Source organism: Athene noctua, chromosome 4, assembly GCF_965140245.1.
Source record: "Athene noctua chromosome 4, bAthNoc1.hap1.1, whole genome shotgun sequence".
NCBI lineage: Eukaryota > Metazoa > Chordata > Aves > Strigiformes > Strigidae > Athene > Athene noctua.
This window is the reverse complement of record NC_134040.1, coordinates 1,969,259-1,995,391: the sequence shown is the minus strand read 5'-3', so window position 1 is coordinate 1,995,391 and position 26,133 is coordinate 1,969,259. Positions and strand designations below refer to the sequence as shown.

Below are 26,133 nucleotides of genomic sequence, written 5' to 3'. Positions count from 1 at the left end.
ATTATCTCTAAGCTGCGATTCTGCTGCTAAATAAGGAATGCTAATGAATGTCCTGTCAACCAAAGATGGTCTCTATTCCCCAAGAGTTATTCCAATCTCTAGCTCCTTTCCTTAGCTTTTGTTCTCCTTCGGTTGTGGCAGTCTTTGATACCCTTCCTTAAATGTCATAAGCACTTAAAGTTTCTGTATAACTGAGTTCAGTTCCTGAGTTCGGGGTTTTAAACCTATCTGCTGTAGGCGGTGAGCCAAGTGGTGAGTATCTCTTTTTTAAAAAATTGTCAAAAAAGCAGAATCTGGAGGTGATTCCTCTGCAACGATGAAGGAAATATCCATGATGCAGAGCATGGTCTGGCCTGGTGGAAGGCTGCACTGGCCCCAGGCTGGAGAACGTGGCCATCACTGCCTGCGTAGGTTGCTGGGTGGATAGTGAAATATGTTAACAGCATTCCAGCACTCCTGCCACTTTGTCCTCTGGGCTTCTTTGGTGTAAACCCATGTATGAGCAGGTTTTGTTCTTGCACCCAGATTTGAATGGCGAACCCCCCGTGTTGCTTTGAGCCAGTAATATCCAGCAAAGCTGGTGCGAAGGAAAATCATCTGTTACAGGAGACCCACCCAGTATGGGCTGACTATATTTAGAGACCGTGGACCTAAATCTAACATAAATTGAGCACGAATCTGGAGTCATTTCACGTGCTTCAGTGAAGACGCTTTGGATTCACGCTAGTGAAAATGAGATCGAAATCTGGCTGCTTCTCGAAGATGGCCGGAGAGAGCGTGAATGAAATCCCCAGCAAAAATAGAGACTTGCTCTCAGAAACGAGCCCCCCAGCTGGCAAGACTCGTCAGAGTACTGGAGCTATTGAAAAATGCTGCAGACAGAAAATGAATTAGAGGATAAAAAAGTGAAAATGAGCTGGCAGAATCTTTAGGTGACTCATCAGGTGCATCTTGTAAAGTCTCTTTCTGAGAAGTAATGAAATCGCATGTTCTAACAATATTTGCACTGCAGCAGGAAAATGCATAAATATTGGGATCAATTAATGAAATTAGATAATTTGACCAAAAAAGCCATAGTGCTGGCTCAGAAACCATCCCTCTTCCTTTTTGCTAGTCTTGGTGCTTGCAGTTGGAGAGGAAAATCCGGTGGTTTTGTTTGACTTCTAAGATACACGAGACCTGGGCAGCCACAGGGTTACTGGGATGCTTTGAGTAGCCACCTACAGCTCGAGGGCTTCCACTTTCACCCCATGGAAGTCCTCGAGCCGGTGGGCAGGCAGGTGCAGAAAAGCCCTGGTGGCTCTCTGGGCAGGCAGCCTCCCACCCGTTGGATTTTAGGATTGGTGAGGGGTAGACGCATCTTGTCTCCGCCAACCACAAGCATTGTCTCTTCGTGTCCCTCAACCTCTGTTTTTTGACTGTAAAATGGGGAATAATGATTTTCCTTAAAAAGAGAAGTTTTCCTCAGGGAAGAGCCTTGGGGATACGTGCCTCAGTCTGTGACATTTAGATACTCCAGTAACTCGTCGCACACAGTGGAGTTCATCACGGAGCTTCAATTCTGGAGTGAGAGCTGAATTTGGAGTGAAATACTGGGGTGGCTGGTATGAGCGGGTCAATTTACGCTATTTGTAATCGAGTGGTTACCTCATTTCAACAGTATTTTAACGGATTTATATTTGGGGAAGGCACTAAACCTCCTCAGGTGAGGAAGAATGGCAGAATGAGGCTTTATTTATACCATAATACTGATAAAATTTAAGCGTGAGAGCCTGTGTTGTAAAATACGTGCACGGCGCTTGGGTAGGTATTTGGGTGGGGAATCGTGAGCTCTCCAAGCAAAAAGAGCTATCGCTGTCTTCGGATTTATCAACAGCAAGAGCAGAACTCATCAGGTTAGCCTACCCTTGGTTTGGCAGGGGTACAACTGTTGTTGGAATAATTTGTCTGGTTTCTGGCGTCCTCGATTCAAGAGGATGTTGACAAATTGGAAAGATGTAAAAGAGCCACGAGGGTGGTTAAAAGATTGGCAAACGCGCCTTGCCAATGAAACAGCCAGTCTCCTGGCTCGGTTGAATTTTGTATTTTATTTTTTTTTCTTTAAATGAAGGTTAAAGGGTGGCTTTAGCAGCTGCAAGTACCTGTGTGAAGAACAAAAATAGAGCGCGCTGGAGGCTGTCAGACAGAGGTGTAACACAAGCCGGTGCCTGGAAGTTGAAGCCAGACTTGAGCTGAGCAGAACAATTCTTAATAGTAAAAGCAATCGATCTGTTGTGGTATTTTACAGGAGTCCCAGTTTTTTATCCTTCTCTAGAATTATATACATCAAAACGGGGATTTTTCTTTTCTTTTTTTTTTTTTTTTTAAGATTATAATTTGCATTTAGGTATAATTCGTCAGGGAAAGCCCTCTGCCTTAATTAAGCAGGGGCAAACTATGGGTTTATGTATATGCCAGAGCATCTCTTGGTGGCGTGCACCTACTCATTAGTTCTACCTGCACCTCACGCGGGATGTTTCTTCCTCAGCGCTCGTAGATCTCTGCTGACTGAGCCTGACTTGAGGTGTTTTGCTGCTGCTGAATTACAGTCAGTAAATAACAGTAGGCGCTCGTGAGAGTTTTAAATGAGATTTTTTTCCTCTTCATGAGCATTTTTCGGTGCGTTTCCCTTGTGAAAAAATGAAAAGTAGTGGTGGTTTATTCTGAATCCAGGTTTTATATGAAGAGATACTTCTTGTATTTCGCTGCAGGGCTTGCTCCACCTTTGTTCCCCAGCAAGGCTCAATTTCTGCAGGAAGCTCATCCAAGGAGAGGCTGTGCTAAATTTACCTTGAGCTCTACGTGCGGCAGAGTTGCCGAGATAATTCTCGATTTGTAAAGCTTATAGCAGAGCGTGAAGTCTGGTTGTTGTTATTCTTTCTTACCATTCATTATCAGAAAGAATATTTTCCTTGCCTTGCTGGTCTTACTGGCCACACAGATTTGAAGGAGCTCGGTGTGTGTAAAGGATCTTTAAATATATCCTGGAAGGATGCAGAGAGTGAGTCTGGTTTAAAGCAGTCCCTCGTCTTCATTTACTACAGGAGCTAAAAGATGAATATTTGGGGTTGGGTATAAAACTACACTGCTCGGTTTTTTTTAAATGCAATGTTCTCTTTTATTTTTCTAGCTGTGGGGAGCTCAAAAAATAAAGCAGGTAATACGATTTTTTATATATTTCATTATTATTTTCAAATATTGCTGCTTTTTTCCTTTTTGCTAAGCGATGCTGTCCTCTTCTCCATTATTGACTCTGCCAGTTGCTGTTTTGTCTTGCCACAGAAATGTAAATGCAGAGAACACTGTTGCCACCAAAGAGTCTGATTTTTTTTTTTTTTTTTGTATTTATATATTTTGATGTCTTCATTTTCTCCTTCCTGTCTAGTCAAGAGATTTCATGTCTCCAGTCTTTTGAAAATAGTTTGACAGTTCTTTGGTAAGGCTTGTAACTGTGTCGTACCTTCCTCCCCTGCAGTCCTTGGATTGCTTGGGGACTGATTTTTCATCCCCAACCAGTTAATGCCTGTGCAACCTCCTGGGCTAATTGTAAAATTTGGTAAAAACGGGCCAAGTGAGCTTCGTTGTCTGTTTTTCAGTAGAACAGATTTAGGATTTCCGTGGAGGTTGAGCTGTCCACAGCCGCCAGCGTTGACTGAGAAGCTGCAGATAAAAGTAAAGGTGGAATTATCTGGCAAGTCCATATCCCATGACATGCGAGGGGATTTTATTGGGGTCACCCTTAGGGTGACAGCTGGAGCGGACCATACCTGCGTGGTTTTTCCCCAACTCAGCCAGATCCTGAAGCAGCGTTTCAGGTTTCCGCCGACGTGCCGTGCGGGCTCGTGCAGACAGAGCTGCAGATGGGGAAGATGTTCCTCAGTCTCAGTCTGTCCACCGTGGCTAAGCCACACAAGTTCTTACGGGGTTCTCCTGCAACTTGTTTGCTTGACAAGCAGAATAAAGGGATTTACACCCTCGTTCCCTCCTGAGCAGACAGTCCTGCCCTCCCTATCCCTCTGCCACCGCGAGGGCTTTTCCTTTCTTTCATAGGGCAGAGTTTCAGGACATTAAGCTGCACCTCACGGAGATGCTGAAAAGAGGCAGGGACAGAATTTTGCTTTTCCTTTTCCCCTCCTAAATCTGCATTTCACCCCCTGGGGTTAAGATACAGCAGTGGGTGGCCTTTGGGGACATTATAGTCTCAAGCAAGAGCTGCTTTCTGTATTTCAGGTTAAATTATTTACTTCTAAATTATTAATGTGTGCTAAATTATTTAAGGAGAGGGGGAGGCAGAGGTAGGAGGAGGTTTTGTGGAGGCTGCCGAGCAATAACTGCCTTTGGTTGGAGCTGCAAAAGCCAGGAGGGTGCCGAGGCACGTGAAGCCCCCCGGGACAGTTGAAGGTGCTGTTTGTAGAGGCTGCTCCTCGCTAACTGTTGCTCTGCCTTCACTGTGTCTCTCTGCTGACTCTTTTACAGGCCATCATCCACCCTGACACAAATGAGACCATCTTCATGCCTTTCCGGATGTCAGGTATGGTATGTCCCAATCGGGTAATCATTCATTTTACTGGGAATTGGTGCAAAATGTTGTTGTTTGGGTTGTTGTTTTTTTTTTTTTTTTCCTGTTTTTGAGTTGCATCTTGTAAACATTCAGACCCAAATCAAAAAAGGAATTCAAATGCCTAAATCCCTTTGCTATCAAGAATTGGGATCCTCAATGACTATGTGAGATCTAGCGCTTAATATTTTCCTTTCCTTCAGATATTTTAACGTGGACTCGAGCTAATGTCTTTTCTGGCATTTTTGAGGTATCCATCACTAAAACAGACATTTTAATATTGTAGTTAACCTGAGGCTTGAGGCCCAACGAGCATCTTAGGGTTTTACTCCCCAGGAGAGAGTGGGATGACGCCTATTGGTCCGTGTGTGGTGGTACCTGATAGCCATGGCATTGGGAGCCCAGGAAAGATCAGCTTGTCCGTGCCTCAGCTGGGCTGCTGAATGATTAACTCACTGCCTCCTCCTTCCCACTTCGGGGTGTCCCTCAGCCATGGGCAGGTCCACAGCTACCTCTGCTGTGGGTCGAATAGCAGCTCTCTAGAGGGTGCAAATGCAGCCTGGTCCTTTCCCAAAGGACCTATTTAAATAAACAGGACCTTTTCCATATTTTTGGAGGGAACATCTTCACCTGAATACTGGGCACAGGGGAAAATTAACAGGGTTGGTGGGGTTTGTTTTCTAGTTCTTTCGAGAAAGATAATGTTGAGAGTGGAGAGGATAAAAGCCAGGACCCACTCTTTTGCTGCCTTGTTCTGTTTTTTTTTTTTTAAATATTCCTTCCTCTCAGGTCTCTGCCCTTTCCAACTGTAAATTGGATCCATGAGGCTTAATTCAGTAATATTGGTAAAATGCTCTGAGACCTTCTAGTGGAAGTCATAGAGATGAATTATAATTAGCACAAAAATTGGCAGACTTAGCAGGGGAAAAATGTGAAGCATTTGATTTTTGTGGCACTCAACAAGATTTGGGGTAAAGCCTTATCTCTAATATAGAGAGCTTTAACTTATACCTATGATTAAAATAGTCCCCCTCTCCTCCGTGATGCAAATATACTTTCTTCAGCTTATACCCCGTTCCTTTTTCTACTGACCTAGAAATAAATGAGCTCTCCTGGTATAAAATCACTAGTGGAGAGGTTGATAAAGGAGATGGTAGAAGAGGGTGGTTCCACCTGTGGTGGCACAGTCCTGCTCCTTAACTGGCTCTGCAGCTTGTTAGATGGCTCCATGAGCATCTTCAGCACGCTGTCCTGGTGGGACCAGGCTCAACAAGAGGGGAAGTGGCATGGAAAGCTGGAGAGTTTTCCTCTGGGTTAGTGAGGGTAGGTTGTGGGAGGGTCTGATGAGCAACCAGAGCTGGCACGAGGGAGGGAACAGATTGCGTGAGTGAGCCAGGGAAGGGGGGCAGGATCTCCCCCTTGCCGTGGCAGCAAGCCACCAGGTCAGCTCAGAGAGCAGCATCCAGCTCCTCCTGGTCCAGACTAAGCAGCTCCTGGTCTGAGCTGTCATCCCTTTGCTTCTGCCAATGTGAGTTTTTGCTGGTGCCTGGCCACGCTCAACAGCACGGTGCCCTCTGAAGTGCTGATCCCCTCCACTGGCTCAGGCTGGGTTTACCAGAGTAAGCTTTGGGGTCTAGGTGTTATAACTTTCAGGGAAACTCTTAGACCACAACCCAAGAAAAGCAAATAGAGGATGGGGAGGACGTTGGGCAGAAATCAGGAGGCTGCTCTAGTCGATGCTTGGTGCATCAGGTGTAGGTGTCCCCGCTGGGGGAAGTGAGCGCAGCCCATCATGCCAGGTTGTGGCTTCTACCCTAAACTGGTCAATGTCTTAATGTGATTTTTTTTTTTTTCCCCATTCCAAAACCGCATATTAAAACTCATGCATCTCTTTTTTTCTTTCTTTTTTTTTTTTTTTTTAATAGGTTACATTCCCTTCGGAACACCCATCGTAAGTATTTTAACATCTCCCCCACCCGCTTTGTTTGCAAGTACCAAGAAATGCATTTTTTAGCACCCGCAGACAATTCTCCCAATTCCACCTTACCTTTCACAACACGTTCGCACAGGGCTCCCACCTTTCCCATCACACCTTAGCAAGGGCTTCCTCACGGAAAACCTGCCCTTTGGACCCAGCTTGTTGTGCTCGAGGTTATTGATCTATTTAACATCATTCGCCCAGCCCCCTGCAATGTCTTCAGCTTTATCTTTCCCTTCTGGAAAGGGAAGACCAAGATGAGCTCATTGCCTGCAAAATGCAACTTCTGCAACTCTCAGATTTCATCTTTGGACACTTTTTTTTTTTTTTTTTTTTTCATTTGCATGTTTTACAAGTCGCTTCCTGAACGTGACAAGCTGCAGCACGGCAAGGCCGGTGTCGTGCGCTCTCGTTTTGATTAATTAAAACAGCGAGTGCTTTCCGGGGGGTTATCACTAAGGGCTTTTTTAGTTTGTACTTGTTATTGTGAAATTTGTAAGCATTTGGGTGCTCTTGATAGCGAAAGCCAGAAGGGAGATAATTCTGCCTGTCTTCCTAATGCCGAAACCTCAGCTCCTCTTCAGGAACGGGAACGGTTAATTAACCCCATTTTATAAATGGGGAAATTGAGGCACACAGTTTTGCCCCAAATCACCCAGAGTTGGTGCTGGAAGGTCCTCCCAGCTGCCAGCTCTTGGCTCAGCTTAGTAGATCACACGTGTTAAAATGGCTGAAGGAGCAAATTCTGCTAAATTTACTCCTCCTAAACCCAGTGGACTGTGGCACAGTACTTGTTTAAAGGTAACGATCCTTCCCCAAACGGCGGTAGCGGGGTTGCTGTCACCTAAAAGCAGAAATCGTTCGGGCTGTTACTATTTGTTGTCATGAGTAAGGGTTTGGTGGTAACTTTGTATGGGGCATTTTAAAAGAAAAGGTTAAACAAAAATGAGTTAACGATCAAATTGACAATGAAATCGGCCCAAATCCAGAGCTGTCAGAGGAGCCGAGAGCTGTCAGATGAGCCCAATTTCACTAGCTGTAAAGGATAAACTGGAACCTCTTGTCATTTAAAAAAAAAAAAAAAAAGAAGAAGAAAAAAAAAAAAAACCCAAACGTTTCAAATGTTAAAATTAAAATGTAACATTTATGCCAATCGATCTGTGAAATTTAGTGACAAAATTGGCAGCCTGCTCTAGCATAAAAACAGTTTGAGTCTTGCATTTCACATAGGGGGATGGGATTTCCTCAAGAGAGACTTAATGTGCCTGCGGTGGGCTCTGCCTGAGCGAGCGTGGCTCTCCTCGCCCGCCGAGCCGTGCCGGCGTGCCCTTGCGCCCGGTGCTCGGGGGTCACTGCAACCCCCAGCAGAGACACCGGCAGAGACGTGATCAGATTATCGATGAACACGTTTTACTGCCTATCGGTCAATACACGATGCTGCCTATATACGAGTTGTAATTTTTTTTTTTCCCCCCCCCCCCGCTATAGCTAATGCAAAATAATTCAGTACTGTTTAGCTCATTGTGAAAGAGATTAAGGTCTTGCTGAAAATAATCATTTCTTTTCTGGCCGAAGCAGCTACTCCCTTGACACAACCAAATCCTGCGGCTGTTTATTCTTTCCCAGAGTCACAATCATTTGCTTTTTTTTAGCCTCTGTCCTTTCTGTGCGCAGGTTTACGGTTCGACCCCAGAATCAGGTGCAGCGGGGACAGGATGGGGTGTGTGTAAGTGCAGGGAGACTTTGCCCACCTGAATTTCAACCCCGGAGGGAGCGAATCCAGCCGCTCGCGTTATCTCCCTTTGCTGCAGAGGAGAGATGTGCAGGGCAGCTGGTGGGCTGTAGCCTTTTACCCTGGGTCTGTGTTTCATCCCAGCTCCAAGGAGGAAGATTTATCTGCATTTAAGAAGTTCAGCTCAAATGGGCAGTGAGGATGGAGCAGAAGCTGTGCTGCTGTTCCCAGCTGCCACCCACAGCTTTAAGCACCATATTTTCCCCAGCTGTTTAAAAATGGGGGGAGGTCTTGCTGAGGTTTCAAAGCACGTAGAGATAGACCCGGGTCTTGAGACGGGGTTGGGGGTGACTCTCGCTGATGCACGAGGCAGGACTTGGGGCTTGCAAGAGGAGAACTCGTAACACAAACGTGCCACGAGGCTGCTCCGAGCCGACAGCTGTCCGAGCGGCGCCTTTAGCCCTGGCTTTGGGGCCATGAAGGGCTGGTTCACACCTGATAAGCAATTAAATTTTGTAGCTGGTACTTTTCTAGTGTTTAGAAGCTTTTTTTATTTTGTTTTCCTTCTTAGTTATTTTTTCCCCTGACAGTAATTAAAAGTGAAGCTGTACATTTCTTGACAGACTCTTGCACATATGGAGAGTTTGCATTTAAACGTGCCTCTTTCAGTCATACAGATTTTGGGTGCTCTTTTTTATTTATTTATTTTCCTCTTTTATTTTTCTCGGCGCTCAGCTTCAGCTGACAATGTAAGTAGCTGCCTGCAGTCTTCCCTCTCCTCCGGAGCCTCATTAGCCCGCTGGCTTCAGGCGCGTAAGTCAGTCCTGGGGTGAGGAGGTTCATCGCCTGTTGAATTCGTTTGGCTAAGACCAGCAACGGAGTAATTAATGACAAGATCCACATATTGAATGGAAGCAGTAAATTAGTGTAACTTGCACAGATTGGCGCTCGGCCAGCGTTCAAAGTAGCTGTAACTTCACGAAGGGCTGTAGGAGGAAAAGCTGGAGGAGGAGGAGGAGAAAGGAAAGAAGATGTAAATGAAATCAGGCCTCCCAACCCTATTACCCTTTTGTTTGTTGTTATTTCTCTCTTATGTCCTTAAGCATAGAAGTTGCCTCCTCTTCAACTGATGCTGCTGCAGATGTGCAGAGATGGCTTTAGCTTATCCCTCCTTGCAGTGGGCTCTCTGTGCTCTAACAGGGAAGTTTTCTTTCTTCTCAGCTTCTTAGGAATAAACTTAAAGAAAATGATGCAGAAGATGGTCAGAGTGTGGGAATGAACTCACAGCCTTCTTGCCCAGGTGCCTCAGAAGTGTTTGAGTTCACATGAGTGTCCTGAAAATAAATGTATTTGGGATTAAAAGGAGTTGTTCAGTCTTTATACTCTTAACAAAGATGTGTGACTTTGCAACAAGAAGACCTTGTCTTCTTCCAAAACTATCAGACATTTAAGGCACAGGAGGGGAGAAAATGACAGTGATGCTATGAAGTATCTCACCAGTTTCTTGCCCAAGAACAACTCATCTTCCTGTCCACATCTGTTGGGTTTATTGCTGGGAGTCCCATTGCTTTGCATCCCTTTCCTCTGCTTCAACTTCTTATGCTTTAAGAGGAAAGGTTGCTGTGAAACAAGGCGGGAGGGAGTCTGGCAGTGCTGCGCCGGGTGTAAGAGATGGGGTCTTTAAAGAATTGCAGAGGGTGTGCTTGGAGGTCTATTGAACCCTGTCCCAAGGGTGCTCTCAGCACTCTACAGGCAGCACCCACGTCTGTGGCCTTGAGTGCCATGATGGGTGACCTTGCAAAGCCTGTGGCATCTCGTGTTCACACAGGAGCAGGCAGCACCTGGCCAGAGGTGCATGGACAGGCAGCCGTAAGCCGCTGGGAGCCGGCGATCGCCAGCCTGAGCTCAGAGCCCAGGCAGGAGTTTTCGCAGCTCGGAGTATGACACATCAACAATTCTCTTGAAACAAAATTCAGGCTCCCAAACAGGAGCACATGTGCTTCCAGGTGGCACTCCTGTCTTCAGATGTTCAAATCGGATTTCTTTCTTGTGCTTGAAACAGCGAACGTGCCAAAGGAAAATAAGAAAAGCCCCCTTCACTGCCAATAGCAACAACTTTGAACTCTTGCATTCATGCAATGTTTGTGTTGTTCTCCAGAAATACCTGGATTAAAGAACTGATTATATTTTAGTGAGCTAATCTTTCGACATATCTGCTGCCAGACTCTTTGCATGGTGTGTTGCAAGCAATAATTAAAGACGTGAAGCTTTCACGGGCAGCTATGTTACTCCAGAAATGGAGAGACAATAGGCAGGGAAGTTCAATAACTATAATGAAATAAAGCTATAATTAAGATAATTTATTCAGAGAATTAGAAATACGCTTGCTGTTTGCATGCCTAGAAGAGCACCGAGAGCAAACCAACAATGCATTTGCTAATGAGAAACTTTTTTTTCCTGCAGGTCGTTGGTCTTCTCTTGCCCAACCAGACGCTGGCATCCACCGTATTTTGGCAGGTAACGCTCGTCCTCCATCACGCACCAGATGGGGGGAGAATGGGATGGAAAGGGGAAAGCAGCAGTTGACTTGTGTCTAGAGGACAAACCGATGCACGTGGCTTTTCTGCACCGGCAATGCTTTAGTTAACGGGGACATGGTGTGGCTGGATATAAGCAGGGAAAGGTGTTGTAGGTCTGGAATGAGCTGTAAGCAAAATATTAGGTCCGTTTTCCAGCACCCAGCTATTTATGCTGTCACAGGGGAGATGCAAAATAGCCCAGGATGTCAAAATCAGCTTTTTGGACCCGTTTTGGACAGCTGTAAATGATTGCACAGTGTGTACTTCCATGAAAATGCAGGCCCTTAAGCACTTAAGCTCACACATCTGCTGTTTTGAAGACACCTTGTCAAGTAGTTGGGATCTTCCTTGGTGAATTCCCGTTGGAAGTGCAGCGTGTGCTTAAGGCTGGGGGCAGCGGGAGCCCCTGTGCCCAGGAATAGCTGTGCATTGCAAAGCCAAGGACCTCTGCGTTCAGTGTGCTATAGGGGCTTTGTGGGGAAAAAAAGTCTGTATGTAGGGAGCTGTTGGTGTTATTTCCCGTTAAAATTCTGGGAATTAAGAGAAAGGGGAAGAAACGTGCGCGTGAATGAGTTTTATCCATAGTAAACACCCCACTTGAGTATAATTTAAGCACGAACAGAAATGCAAGCCCAAGTTACTTTCAGACTTATTTTTAGTTGCGAATGTCTTTTTATTGTCTACAGAGTAAGTGATGAGAGAGAATTATGCGATTAAGAAATATCAAAGCAGAATGGGATCTGCCTGGTATGTTAGAAAAGACTGCAGAACCAAGAATGTGTTGGTACGTGCTAGTACCTTGTGGTTTGGGGTATTTAGTTAGAAGTTGGGCCATGTGGCTTTACCTTCTGGGAGTGGGAGAGTGGCTGGAGACATCTAGATTCATTCATATTTTTGAAGGCAACTTGCCTCACCCTTTTTTTTTTTTTTTAACGGAAAGTGTTGGCTTTTGGAGAAGTTACTCTTGCGCGCGTGAGGAGCGAGCCAGCCCAGAGAGCTGGTGTGGGCTCAGTGCCCTGTAAATAGCTTATGTGAGGAGCTCTTATTCCCACTATCATGGTGTAGCTGGGAGAAACTTTTGGCTTTAAAAGAGTGGAATAATTCTTTTAAAACTAGACAAATGTGGAACCAAAACAAGCCCGCTCGAGGAGGAAGTTGTAGCAGGCAAGTCCGACAGTTGTAGCCTGTCTGAGCTACTGCTGCTTGACGAGTGGTTCTCAAACTTCTCTCCACCGTGATGGGCCCGTGGGTCACCCCTTTCTGAAAAATGCAAGTAGGAGGAGTAGCAGCCTAGAGAGGCACCACTCAAAAAGCCCATGAGGGTGTCAGGTGGCCACCTGGGAAGACAATGGAGTCATGAAACAGGTAGGGGGATTGTCTTCAACCTAGAGATGGATTAAACTCTAGATTAAGGGCAATATCTGAGCAGTTTGTCTACATCTCTCTGAAAAGGAGAGTCATCTGAGTAAATAGCATAGGATTTAGGGACGGTGTGTGTTATTGCATTAACAAACTCTGGGTTCTGTAGGAGCAGGATTGTACGGTGAAGCGGTTGTCAGTGCCCAAAATGTACATGTCTCAGGTTAGCCCTAGCCCAGTCCTGTGGACCTGCTCATGTAGATATGAGCTGTGGGGGTTACAAAAACCCCCACAGCTGGAAAACTGAAGCAAATTTCCAGCGCATATTGGCAAGATTACTTTGTAATTATTACTATTATTTAAATAAAACAATAAGGCAAGGTTTGCTAGGTCCAGAGTTCCAGGCTAGAGAGCTGGTCGGCAGGAAAAACGTGTTTGTGGGCCATGGACTTGGCAGTGACCGATTCCCATGTTTTAGTGCCTCCTTTCACTCTGTCTCTCCTCACCCCTACTTTATCCCTCACACTTCTCTGTTCTGGCCACAGCTGGAAGAAGTCAGAGTTGACCCAGCGCTGAGGGATCTGGTGGAGTTGGGAAGGGTCAGGGTGAGGTTCATGGTTGGACTGGAGGAGCTGCAAGGGCTTTTCCAACCGAGAGGATTCTGGGATTCTGAGTTTGGTTCTGACACTCTCTGAATTGGGAGTGTGATGTTTTGGGGACAGAAACTATTATTTTCTTTGCAACACCATCAGCTGCTGTGAATAAAACCCTTTAGGAGCATTGTACTACTCATCCCCAGTTGCTGCTTTGGTGGAAGATCCTAGTCCAAAAATTTCTGGACAGAAATAGCAGTTTAGTGGCATCTGTATCCCTACGATGGTAGCTCTGCATATCACAGAACCCCAGAATCACTCAGGTTGGAAAAGCCCCTCGGGATCACCGAGTCCAACCCTCAGCCCGACTCTGCAAAGTTCTCCCCTACCCCACATCCCCCACAGCTCATCCCAACGGCCCTGAAACCCCCCCAGGGATGGGGACTCCCCCCTCCCTGGGCAGCCTGTTCCACTCTCGGACCACTCTTGCTGGGAAACATTTTCTCCTCCTGCCCAGCCTGAGCCTCCCCTGGGGCAGTTTCCAGCCGTTCCCTCTTGTCCTGTCCCTGATCCCCTGGGAGCAGAGCCCAGCCCCAGCCTCTCTGCAATGTCCTGGCAGGAGCTGCAGAGAGGGATGAGGGCTCCCCTCAGCCTCCTCCTCCTCACACTGAACACTCCCAGCTCCTTCAGTCGCTCCTCAGCTGTTCCTCATCTCCAGTTCCTCATCTCAAACCTCCTGTGACCCCCTGTTTGAGAACCACGGAGCTAAAGAAATGACTGATACACTGGCTGCTGGGCTTAGTGCTACGTCTTAGCAGTACGGATTTGGTACCGGCAAAAATAAAGACCGATAGCACCAAGGCGTCGTGTGGAGGTGGACTGGGCCAGGAGAAGTTGCACATGAAGTAGATGGGGAAGCAGAGCTGCCTGCTGGGCGCTGGGTGCCTCAAGATTTCTGTCCCTCCCTTCAAAGAGATTTAGCTTGGACGTAGGGTGTGCATGAAGAGAGGTGGCAAGTTGCGAGCCGGTCCGAAGGGAGATGGGTTTTCCTGCAGCGCTCTCATGTTTACAGATTTTTTTTTTGTTGCTGTTATTTTTGTAAAGTTATGTTGATGCCTGTCTCTTCTTGTTTCTTCTTTAGTGGTTGAATCAGAGCCACAATGCCTGCGTCAACTATGCAAACCGCAACGCGACAAAGGTGAGGAGACCCAACATATGCGGCGCGTGCAGCGCGTTGGGTCTGTTTTGACACAGAAACATAAGTCTTGTCTCTTTGCTGTTAATAGAAACTCTGGAGTTGACACTGTGATGAATTTATAGATTGGCCATTCTCCTGTGTAGACTTCCATTTTAAACCTCAACTGTAAATGGCATGAGGATCTCAAAATGACTTGAGGCACATAAGTAGCGCTCAGTGCCTTGAGCTGAACCAGTATATAGTTCAAACTGGTATGAAATGGTTTCATTTGATGTGTAAATGAGCACAAAGCAAAAGTGTATCTGGATTTTTGGATAGGAGAAGGTGGCTCCGTGATCACGCCGCCGTCTCCCCAGGGTTTTATATGCGCTACCAGCAGTGGTGCTGGGAAGCGGTGGGGCTGTCCTTGCTCTCTTCCATGTCTTGAGCCTTCATTCATCCCGTGGCAGGATGTGGGAAGCTCAGGATGAGAAGCTGAGCTGGAAACCATCCAGCTCATTGAGATAACATTTCGAAGACAAATATTTAAAGTGGAGAGTTTGGGGTTCATCACTAGTGTGTAAGAATGCTAATTTTATACCATTTGCTGAATTTCATTCACATACTTCTTTTAAGCTGCTATTACTATAATTTTTTGATGCCAATTAATTTTCCATTCCCTTTAACCTTGCTCGTGAGGCTACAATTTTCCTTGCTTTTGCCGCTGCTAGATGACAGACCATGTGTCACAGAACAATATGACAAAATTAAACCTGTCTCTGGTTTAAAACAAATAAGACGAAAACAAACAAAAAAGCTTGGTTGCGTTTTAATAACCAGAAGTTTGTTTATTGAAAATATGTTTTGTTTTTCTTTCCAAAGCCTTCTCCGACATCCAAGTTCATCCAGGGCTACTTGGGAGCTGTCATAAGTGCTGTCTCAATAGCAGTGGGTAACGCTTTATATCTATGTATTTCACTACTAACTGCTCCCTTGCAGTACTACTGCAGTGCTTTTGAGATGTTTGTTTGAATTGCCAAGCATGTTTTTCTTTTAATTGACAGAATTCAGTCTGCATAACCAGAAAACATTTTAACCGTGAGGTGTTTCTGTCCATGCACGCCCAAACTTTTCAACAGAAAGAGACTTCTACCGCTGCACCATGCACTGCCTGAGTCTCCGGTGAACTCAAATTATCCACACGTGCATTAATTGGTGGTGAATTTTCCTAGTCTGAGTTAAAAGAGTGACTTTGAGGCTGCAGAGTGATAGTGTGAGAGCTGAGGCTTTTGGAGATCTTCTCCTGGTGGCTCAGCACCTTAAACTGGAAGAACCACAGTGCTCGAAATGACCGTGGACGGTGTTCAAGCTGGAAACGGTGTTCGAGTCGTGTCTGAAGTAATCTGTAAGGGAGGAGATTTTAACACTGCTAAAGTCATGCTCTCGTGGTGCAGTCATCAGGCTTTTAACGCTCAGGTTCCCAGAAGCACAAGTTGACACCTTTAGCAGGGTCAGCTAATTCCCAAGGAGGCAGGTACATTTTTCAGGAACAACTTAGGGAAGTTTTTTCTTACGCTGGGTTTCAAATAAGCCTCTGAAACGTACGGTCGTACCTTTTCTGCTGGAACATTAAAGATCCCACAGCAGTTTGTATTTTTTTCCTCTGGCCAAGAGTTTTTTCCTTTTGCCCAGCCACAGACACCCTTTTCCAGGCATTTCTTCTGCAAACAGCCTGTGCCATGGGAGGAGGTTGGCACTCAGCCTGCTCACCACACCATTTGTACTCAGGTTCCCTAATTGACCTCTGGGAAGAAGCTGCATGGGCTCGTTTCAATTTCTTTGCAAGGTAAAATATTTGTCTAGAGTGGGCTATGGATCGTTAAGAGAACTATAGAGGCAGGAGCCCCTGGCTGGGAACTGGCAGGGAGTGGTTTGGCACGTCGTGTCCACAGTGGACAGCAGAAAGTCTTCCCAAGGCCAATCTCTGTGTTCTGCAGCTGCCAGGTGGCTTTTCAAAGGGCGTAGAGGCGGTGAAGTGCCTGATGGTTTTGAGTGGAAACTGTTTTATTGGATATGCTTTTGCTTGATAGTTTTCCGTATTGCTGGCTTGGCTTGCTCACCGGTTGCCGTACTCGTTGTCACCTGTGTCATCCCTTCACTGCAGAATTAACCCAGACTGTGCACACAGACCGGCCTTGCGCTGGTGCGAGCTCCCACACTTCATAACCCCCTGAGGATGTGTCCACGCCAGCTCCACGCTTCTGCGGCTGAACTACAGCCTGAGTCCCCACCCCACCAACCTCAACGCGGAGGTTAGCAGCCGTCTTCTGTCCACGGTTTCCTGGTGTAGCATGGGAGACCTTGACTATCCTCCTCGACCCTTAGTTCAGAATTTTTTCCACCTTGGGATTTAGTAATGCAAAGCTCACGCTGCTGCTGCTCACAGCCTGCCCTCCAGCCCCCCGGGCAGCTGCAGCAGAGGGATGACGACTGGTTCCATGCTGTTGGCATTAATGCTCCTCTCCATTTTGGCAACAGGGGCAGATACAGGGCAGGAGACACAAAGAAGTGATGTTGGCAGAGTTTTGTCACCCCGAGAAGCTGACAGGCTTTGGTAAGGAAACCACCTGGGCGGCGAGCGGAGGTGTCCATCTTTGGACAGCTGATGCAGGTCTTTAAAATCTCTGGTTCCTTCTAGGCTGACTGCAAAGGAGTTGAAGCAAAGAGATAGGTTCAGAGCGCAGAAGTGACCAGTAGTGGTGCTGTGAGAAAGGCTTGTTCTCTGAATCAGTGTGAAAAGCTACACCAGGACTTGTAGATAAAAGAAATCACAGCAAACCAGCAGTGACTTGCTCTTACTGCAGTGTGGCTGTCACTGCTGGTGGCTCATCAGGCTGCTGAAGGTAGACTAGCTCTTTGTCCCGTGGTGCTGTGTACCTCCGTTGAGTTGTACCGTTTATTCCCTAATGGTGAAGGAGCTGATGGTCTGTACAGAGCAACGAGCTTTGAATAAATGCAGAAACTGAAATGATGCTTGGGTTTACCCGTCCACGTAACTTGTAGGTGCATCTCCAGCTGGAGCCCCAGTGCCTGGTTATCTTGCACACCTTGGCTGTCCATCCTGGAGAGCTTTAAAAGCACCATGAGGAAAGGCAGTGCCACAATATTCTGTGCTTAAAGCATTGGGAACAGAGTTAAATCCTGTTGGCAGCCGGTCACGAGTGGTGTCCCCAGGGCTCGGTTTTGGGGCCACTCCTGTTTTAACATCTTTATTGATGGTCTAGACGAGGAGATCGAGTGCCCCCTCAGTCAGTTTGCAGAGGACACCCAGTTGGGTGGGAGTGTTGATCTGCTCGAGGGCAGGGAGGCTGCAGAGAGACCTGGCCAGGCTGGAGCCATGGGCTGAGGCCAACTGGGGGAGTTTCACTGAGGGCAAATGCTGGGGGCTGCCCTTGGGCCACAACAACCCCCAGCAGGGCTACAGGCCTGGGGAGGAGTGGCTGGAGAGCTGCCGGTCAGAGAGGGACTGGGGGGTGAGAATGAGCCAGAGTGTGCCCGGGGGGCCAAGGAGGGCAACGGCATCCTGGCTTGTGTCAGCACTGGCGTGGCCAGCAGGGACAGGGAAGGGATCTGAGCCCTGGGCTCGGCACTGGGGAGGCCGCCCCTTGCTGAGGGGGTTCAGTTCTGGGCCCCTCACCCCAAAAAGGCCATTGAATGACTCGAGCGTGGCCAGAGAAGGGCAACGGAGCTGGGGCAGGGTCTGGAGCACAGGTCTGCTGGGGAGCGGCTGGGGGAACTGGGGGGGTTCAGTCTGGAGCAGAGGAGGCTGAGGGGAGACCTCCTGGCCCTCTGCAACTCCCTGCCAGGAGGGGGCAGAGAGGGGGGATGAGTCTCTGGAGCCAAGGAGCCAGCGCCAGGCCCCGAGGGAATGGCCTCAAGCTGCCCAGGGCAGGGTCAGGCTGGCTCTGAGGAAGGATTTCTGTGCAGAAGGGGCTGTTGGGCGTTGGAATGGGCTGCCCAGGGCAGGGGGGAGTCCCCGGGATCCCTGGAGGGGTTGAAGAGTCGGGCTGAGCCAGCGCTGAGGGATCTGGGGGAGTTGGGAACAGTCAGGGGGAGGGGTCATGGTTGGGCTGGAGGAGCTGCAAGGGCTTTTCCAACCTGGATGATTTTGTGATTCATTTCAATCTTGTGCAAGAGGAAACCTTCCTCCAGCGGTGCAGATGCCGAGAGCGTGTTGCTGCTTTCTTGTGGAATTGCCACCGTGGCCCCACCACCAGACAGTTCTTCCACTGGGATGCCCTTAGTGTATGTGAAGAGTACCGTGAGGTCTCTAACAGCGGTGGGTTTGTAGCTGTGGTGCTCTGAGGATCAGATTATTGTTATAGGGAGGCTGGAGCTTTCCGTAGATCCATCGATGTATTCGGGGGAGCCGGGAAGGGCAGCAGCCTTCATGGATTCTGGATCTGAAGTGGAGCAGGCCCACAGTTGCTGTGCACTGATGTCCCTGTGTAGACGAGCCGTTGGGGACACTACTGATGTGTGTGTTACCACCGAATAGCTTGTGTCCTGATAATCCTTAGCACCATTTATTGCAGGCTCTGTTGCCCATGGAGAGCAGCCTAGAGAAAATCCTGCAGACCAGAGAGTGATTTTTATATTGTAAATATCTGCATTAATAACCAGCATCCTGAGCGTTTTGTTTTTGTTTTGTTTTTTTTTCTTAAAGGATGATGACAAATAATATAGCAATAGCCCTGAGGTTCGTTACATTGGATTGTAAGGACTCAACCCTCATTAACTGATCTCTGCTGTCAGTTAGCAACAAATCACCTCCCAGTGTAAGCCTATTAGGACCAGATGACCTGAAAACAAGTGCCACTGCCTCCAGTGGTCTGCTGAGACCCGGTATTAATTAAAGCGAGCCCCTTCCATGTTTGCAGTTGGCAAGCGACGCGGGGAGAAGGCTCACGAGATGACACATCAGTTGACTTGTGATTGTGCTTCCCATCGTCTTCACCCTCCACGTCTTTATCTAACGAGAGGGGCAAACAAATTACTTTCTCATGTGTACAGAAGAGCAGATTTTGGCTTTGCGCTTCTTGCAATTAAACTAGAAGTCGTAACAAATCTTTGCAAATAACCTGATTGTCTCCCCATTTCAGAGGGAGAGGAATTGCTTCTCTCTTAGATCCAGTGCTACATCTAGGAGTCCTGATGTGCCGCCCTTCAGGATGAGCTTTCTGAGGAATCAGTATTCTTTTTTTCGGTGTTTTTCAGTATTTCAATATTTTTTCCCCAATATTCCTTTTTTTTCCCATCTATCCCCAGCCCAGAGCAATTCACAGCGTAGCTTCAGGCAAGGAAAGCTGTGCCAGCTCCAGAATTTTCTCTTCTCCCATACTCAGGTGAAGCAACCCCTTGAATTAAGGCTAGAGAAGACGTCGGAAGGGGTAATGCTAAGACTGAGAGCGGGGAAAGAAGTGAAAAGGCTGATGGAACAGATCTCTTCCATCTCTAACTTCTTCTGTGACACTTCTGCACCGTCTCTGCCACTAGGCATGTGCCAGGAGCTGGGCTACCTGGTCCGCATGAGCGTGTGGCACCTCCGAGCTCCGCTGGTGTCCAACAATACGTTCAGAGGAGTCTGATTACCATTAAGTAACCTAGATTTCTCTTTTTCCTTCTGTGATTGTAGTTTATTTTTATCACATTTCCCATCCACCAGCCTTCTTCCTGCCTTTTCTTTTGATTACTCCCGTTTTACTGCTTTTCTGAGCGGTAATTGTTTTTTGGTTTTGGGGTTTTTTTTAAACAATCGAGTGGATTCCTGTGATTAGGCCTTATTTTCTGATATCTGGCTGCTGTTCATGATGGTGGTGTACGAAGCGCAATTAATACCAGCTGGTTTTCCTAAGCAAGGCAAACAAAGGCAGAGAGTAGTAAAAAGACTTGAGAAAGACCAAGCATATTTTACATGTTTGGCTTTTTTTTTTTTTTTTTCCCCCAAATATTCTAGCGCCAAGAGCTCTACTGATCAGAGGGTTTGTAATTATACAGAAACCCTTTCCAGCAGACACACACACGCTCTTACTAATTTTGTCACGCTTTGAAAAGGTTAAAAAAGATACATAATCAAAACCAGTTTTATTGTTAATAATTGGGGTTTTTTACATATTTTATAAGTTGATTTCTTAATTTCAGATCTAAATGTGATTTGCTGCTGTATTGCTAATCCCTTTTGCTTCTGACCCTTCAGTTCTATGGCCTTAGACTGTACCTTCGGTTTGAGGTCAGAAGTGATTCTTGCAGCTGCAGTTAAGTGCCTGCAAGTTAAACCAGGTCTGGACAGGGGCTGGGTTGTTGCTGGTGCTGAGACCTGGAGACTGGAGGTCAGTGGTGTTAGCCCAGGGGTTGCCTGACCTGGAGCCTGCCGTGATGAGTCGTTGGGTTTCTCTGTACATTCTCCTTGAAGCATCTCACGGCGCTTGGTGTTATTGCCGTTGTCTTTGGATCAGAGCTTCATGGTTTTTAATTTCCACCATCATGGCTTCAGGTTCTGCCAAGACCAGCTCCTTGTGATGCTGAAGCCCCTGTGCAGACTCTCCAAGGGGTTTCTCTCTTCTGCCAGGATCATTTGGCCACGTTTCTGACATCTCCCAGTAAGCAGTGTGTTGTCGCTCAGCTTGGTGCCCAGATCATTACCTTGTTGTCCATCTGTTGTCCACTCCACGTGCCCTGGAGGGGCCATGTACATTGGTACTGCTGGCATAAAATCCCAGAATCCTCCCAGTTGGAAAAGCCCTTGCAGCTCCTCCAGCCCAACCATGACCCTCCCCCTGACCGTTCCCAACTCCCCCAGATCCCTCAGCGCTGGCTCAGCCCGACTCTTCAACCCCTCCAGGGATCCCGGGGACTCCCCCCTGCCCTGGGCAGCCCATTCCAACGCCCAACAGCCCCTTCTGCACAGAAATCCTTCCTCAGAGCCAGCCTGACCCTGCCCTGGGCAGCTTGAGGCCATTCCCTCGGGGCCTGGCGCTGGCTCCTTGGCTCCAGAGACTCATCCCCCCTCTCTGCCCCCTCCTGGCAGGGAGCTGCAGAGGGCCAGGAGGTCTCCCCTCAGCCTCCTCTTCTCCAGACTGAACCCCCCCAGTTCCCCCAGCCGCTCCCCAGCAGACCTGTGCTCCATTGTCCTCCCCTCTTGACAGGACGGGCTCTAATTGAACAGCAGCAGGCCTGGCTGGTATACAGAGTGTGTTTTACATATATAGATGTCTATAACTTAAACAGGGAGCATCTGCTGTGACTACCTAGGCATGATGGCACTGAGCTTCCCCCTTGTGATAGGGGTTTGAATCTCCCCTGGTGAAAGGGGAAGCAAAACCACATGTGTGAGATCAGGCACCTCGTAAGTAGAGGGATGGTGGGGTTTTCCCTAAGTAATAAAGTGTCCAGGCTCCCTTCTTCCCCTTTCAATTATACTGAGGTCTGTAACTTCTTAGAAGGTTTTTATTAAGTGCAAGTTGGGGATTTATGGTCTTGTCAGTACAGAGGCAAATAAATACGTTGTTCTCACTTAGCAACCTGAGCTAAATTCTGACAAAAGTAGGTGTTTTGTCTTCTTTTGTATGAGAGAGAGAGATGCAGTGTCATGTAACCATGACTGCCAGCCAGGCTGTATATTTTGTATTGATCTGTACACTTAAAATGTACATTCTCAGGACTCAAACGTTTCCTTTTATCTTTCCTTACCGGGTCACCTCGGTGTTAAAAACTCAGGTGATTAATGCCATTAATAACGTTGGTGCTATCGGCTACTAATGACTCACCTTGGAGTCACTGCCGGCCGTGGCATACGGGAGAGTGTTTAAAGCATCTCTTCACAGGCAGAGCTAGGTCTTTTCATTTTAAAAGTGCCTCCTGGCTTCTTGACCCTAAATCCTGACTCTGGACCAGCCAGTGGAGGGAGGGAACTGGTGCCAGTATGGTTTACTGATGCTCTGACTGACTGTATGGGTGCACGCGGTGCTTTCACAAACCGTGAAAATCTACAGAGTTAAACTTGAATATGTATAGAACCAAACTAAATTAAAACTGGAGAGAAGCAAGACAGTTTTAATGAGCTAATCTGGTTTGCTGAGGTATCCCATGATAAATTGCAAGGGAAAAAAGAAACATTCCTGCTAGTCTGGAGCTTTGTACAGATCAGTTTTAGGACCCTGGGCACTGTTAGTCTTGGTTTGTGGGTTTGGATACGTCTTCATCCTGCTGTAGCAGTTGGAGATGTTGCCTCCCTTCAGCTGCTTGTCACCCCTCTTGTCCCTGCAGTGGCTGTGCAGAAGTGGAGCGTGCCAGTGCTTCGTGGCTTTGGGCAAAGAAAAAGATGGCTTTGGGGCGTCTGTGGGTGCTGCCAGCAGAGCCCAGGTGGAGGTTAATCCCTCCAGCTGCTCCTGCCCGCTAAAGGCTGGTGCCTCCACGAGCCCAAAACAGGAGTTGAAAGCAGAAACCAGCAACATCTGCTGAAGTTAAGTGCAACGAGACCACTTGGGCAGGAGCCAAGGGCAGGGCTCTCGCTATGGGGTAGCACTTGTGCTGCAGTGATCCCCCGCACGTGGTACGGGAACCCCTGCAGATCTTGGGGTGTCCTCAGGAGGGTGGGCTTGGCTCTCAGCTCTTGCACGCTTGGGAAATGGAGACAGAAGCAACGTGAGTTGGTGTTGGGACCTATGTAGGAAGCTTTTCAGAGCAGAAACTCAAACCTAGATGCTCCAGGACTCAAATTCCTGCTCTCGCAGCGGGAAATCATTCCTCTCTGACGCAGGTGTCTTAGTCATCCTGAGGCAACTTTCATCTGTACAGAAGCCGTGGTGATGTTATTTCCAAGAAAATACAGCTTTTTGGGAACTCCTGTAGTGACTGTAGGGTTTCTGCAGAGCTTTTGAATTCTTGAAGCACAATAATTTGTCTTTGAGATTTTTGGTTGTATTCCCACGGGTTTCATAGATTCTAATTCCTGCAGGAGTCTCAGCCGCAGTTGGAACTGGTCAAGCACAAAGGTTACACAAAAATTAGAACTCTTAAATTTTATATTTAGCTATATCAGGGAAAAAACAAAAAAAAAAACAACAAAAAAAGTTGTGTAGGAGTCTAATCAGCAAAGCCCAGTGTGGGTCTGAGAGATCAGGTTAAAGCAGAGGCGGCTTTTGGACAAATGGACGTTGCAAAAATGATATTTTTAAACCAGCTGGATTCCCCCTCTCCCCTAAAAAAGGTTAGTATTCTGCAAAATCAAATTGTGCTTTGTCTTGAAAACATCCCTTGCAACCCAAAACATTCTCAGGACCACATAGGATTTCAGCAGAAAGATCTTGTTTTTCTTCTCCTAAGGCAGCAGAGAGGTGAAGACTGTTCAAGCCCAAGGCTGTAAAATAATATTAGCGTTGTGATGGTTGTGTCACAGCCAGCTCTGGCGATACCTGCCCTTGCAGCCCTGACTCCCACAGCTCAGCAAACTCTATCGCTGCTACCATTTACAAGGGGCACGTTTGCTCCGATACGCAGGTTTGAAAATCTTCTGACACTGGGAAGCGTGGATAATAAAAAGTTGCTTTTACAGCTCTGTCCTTTAAAAGGAGCCAGGTGATGCTTGAGGGTGTCTGACCAAAGCTAGAAAGAGAATCTAAGACCTTTAATTAGATAAATTAAGAGTTGGGCTGGCTCATTACGCTTATAAAATTCATGAGTGATAAAAAGCCAGGATGTTGATTTTATTTTCCATGTTCAGGAAGGACAGGATCTTGCTGGACCAAGTTTTCAGTCTCATCTGCGTGTGACCCGGGGCACATCTCTGTGCGCAGTGCTCTGGGACAGCAACCCTTCTCCTTCCCGTGCCGTCAGCCCTAGGTTTTCCTCCTTCCCTTCTCCCATTGCACACTTAACTCACACACACACATACACACACACACACACAATTTTTCACTCTCCTCTCTAGGTGGAGGCGCCCCTGTGGATTTTTCTAATCCCAGCTCCTTCTTCCTGATAATTGTTTGTGAGCCGTGTGGAGCGGCTGCATTGACAGCCTGTGAATTTGGTGTGATGCCCATAATCAGCTTGTGAGACGGCGCGGGAGGCCACCCACTGCCCTCAGGACTAGCCGCCACTTAGGGCAGTCAAGAAACACTTAGAAGCCGGAGGAAGTCGGTGCAAAGTCGGGCGAGGGATGGGAGGGGATGGAGCACGGCCAGCTACTTCCTCGGAGGTGAACTGTTGCAGGGAGCCAGGAGCAGGAGGAAAACCACAGTAGATTGGAGGAGCTGGTGATGAACTTCTGTTTGCTGCTTAAAGTTTTTTAATGGAGCGGTGCCTGTCTCTAAAATCTGGATGCCTGTGCTCAAAAGCTCCCCTTCCTGCACCTCCTCTTCTCTAATGGTTCACAGAGACCAAGTCCAGATAGCAGAAGACACCAGAAGAGCACGGTATGATCACTCAGACTGGAAACCCAGCCTGGGGATTCCTTCTCAAGCCTTTGGCATAGCAGAGGCAAAGATGGGCACCCAGTCCCCTCACCCTGCCTCTGGGCTCAGGAGCACGTGGCAACAGCCAGGTCCTCGCCGCCTGCCGCCTTCCAAACCCCTCGTTCTTCTCTGCAGTATTTTCTCTCTTGTTTCACCGGTGTGTCTTTGTTTCCACCAACTTTGTTCTCACCCGTGCCCTTTCCTTCCGCCCCTGTCCAGCCCTGCAGCGCCCAGGTGTGGTGTTGCCTCTGTGCAGGATCCAGCCTGTTGTCCTGGGCATGGCCCCTGCCATCCTCCTTTCTCCAGCATCTGCCAGATTAAGTTTCTCTCATTATCAGCATTTATCCCCTCTTTTCCTGCTCATACCTCTCCTACAGTCTTGCTTCCTTCTCAAGATGACACCATTTTCTTCCAACTATGTGGCTACTGCGGTCATCTCTTCCGCAGTCATCTTGGGTGTGACTCAAATTTCTTCCTTTCCTTACTCTTGCTTCCCTCTTAACTTCCTTCTCCACTTGGATTGTTATAGCTTTCCCTTCCCTTATACTCCTCCATTCTGTTCTCCTTGACTTGGTAAAGCTCCAGTTGGTAAACAGCCCAGTTTTCCATCTCTCTGCCTCCATCTTCACCTCTCAGCCCTAATGAATGATTTTTTTCCTTCCTTCTCCTAATGCTCTTTTCTTCAGTTTGTCTGTATGGGACTCATCAGATCCAATTAGTGTTCTAATTCAGCAATCTGGTGATTTGAGGGCTGAAGGATAAGCTGCTTTGGAGCCAGTTCCTCCTTCCAAGTTGACTTTCCAAGTCACTTGGGGCAGCCAGCTCCAACTGCAGTGGTCAGGGTTGCCCCAGTGCTAGAGGAACCTCGAAAAGTTGAATCCCTTAAATCAGTGGAAATCTCACCAGTGCAATTAATAATGTCTAGAGAGCTGCTTAGTGATGTTTAGGTGGTGTCATCTGCCAACCGATGTCCACCTTGCTCGCTAGACTCCTAATACTCCTTTATTTTATAAAAGGTCCTTATCAAAATTAAGTGAAATAACTTCTTGAGCTGCTGATGTACTTACTGCTCTAGAACTGGTTTAAGAGGTATAGGGTAAGTCCTCCATCAAATGGCTCAATCGTTGCCAACTTCAGACCTTTAAAAGCCATTTCTCAGGCTTCAAATATCTTAATAGTTATAGAGAAAGAAAAAAAAAAAAGTATTTTTTCAAAATAAAGCGGGGATTTTTTTCAAAAATTCCTGTGCTTTTAACATTCATGCCCTGGTGGACATGAGTTCAGAACTTTTTTGAGACAAGGAGGAAAAGAAAAGGAAACAGAAATCTTGGTTTATTATTACATAGTGACTCTGACTGTGTCTGATGGAATGGCTTCAAGCATGGCAACACCGCAGACTGTCCTTCTGCCGAGATAAGGTTGTTGATGCTGAAAACAAAACCGGTAGCAAAATAAATAGCAGGAATTCTCGCCACTTGAAGAAGAGGGAGGGAGACAGGGCAGAGTGCTGCTGGAGGTGTAGTAGAGCAATAGTAAGATTATGCTCCCATTGACAGCGCTCGGCCCCGGTTTCATGCTGCGGGATATCAGCCGTCACAGTGTAATGT

The 26,133-nt window shown here is 47.3% G+C and overlaps 1 protein-coding gene across 3 annotated transcripts in view; it reads left to right on the top strand.

Annotated features, from left to right (window-relative positions):
- Positions 1–26,133, top strand: part of SFXN5 (sideroflexin 5) — a 108,104-nt gene that overhangs the window by 38,885 nt on the left and 43,086 nt on the right. For 2 of the 3 annotated variants that reach the window (XM_074903689.1, XM_074903691.1), the window contains 6 exons: positions 3,170–3,196; positions 4,516–4,570; positions 6,523–6,548; positions 10,771–10,824; positions 13,980–14,036; positions 14,898–14,963. In XM_074903689.1, the coding sequence (XP_074759790.1) occupies positions 3,170–3,196; positions 4,516–4,570; positions 6,523–6,548; positions 10,771–10,824; positions 13,980–14,036; positions 14,898–14,963 (285 nt within the window). The remainder of the gene's footprint in view (positions 1–3,169; positions 3,197–4,515; positions 4,571–6,522; positions 6,549–10,770; positions 10,825–13,979; positions 14,037–14,897; positions 14,964–26,133) is intronic. The other variant, XM_074903690.1, reaches the window with a different exon arrangement.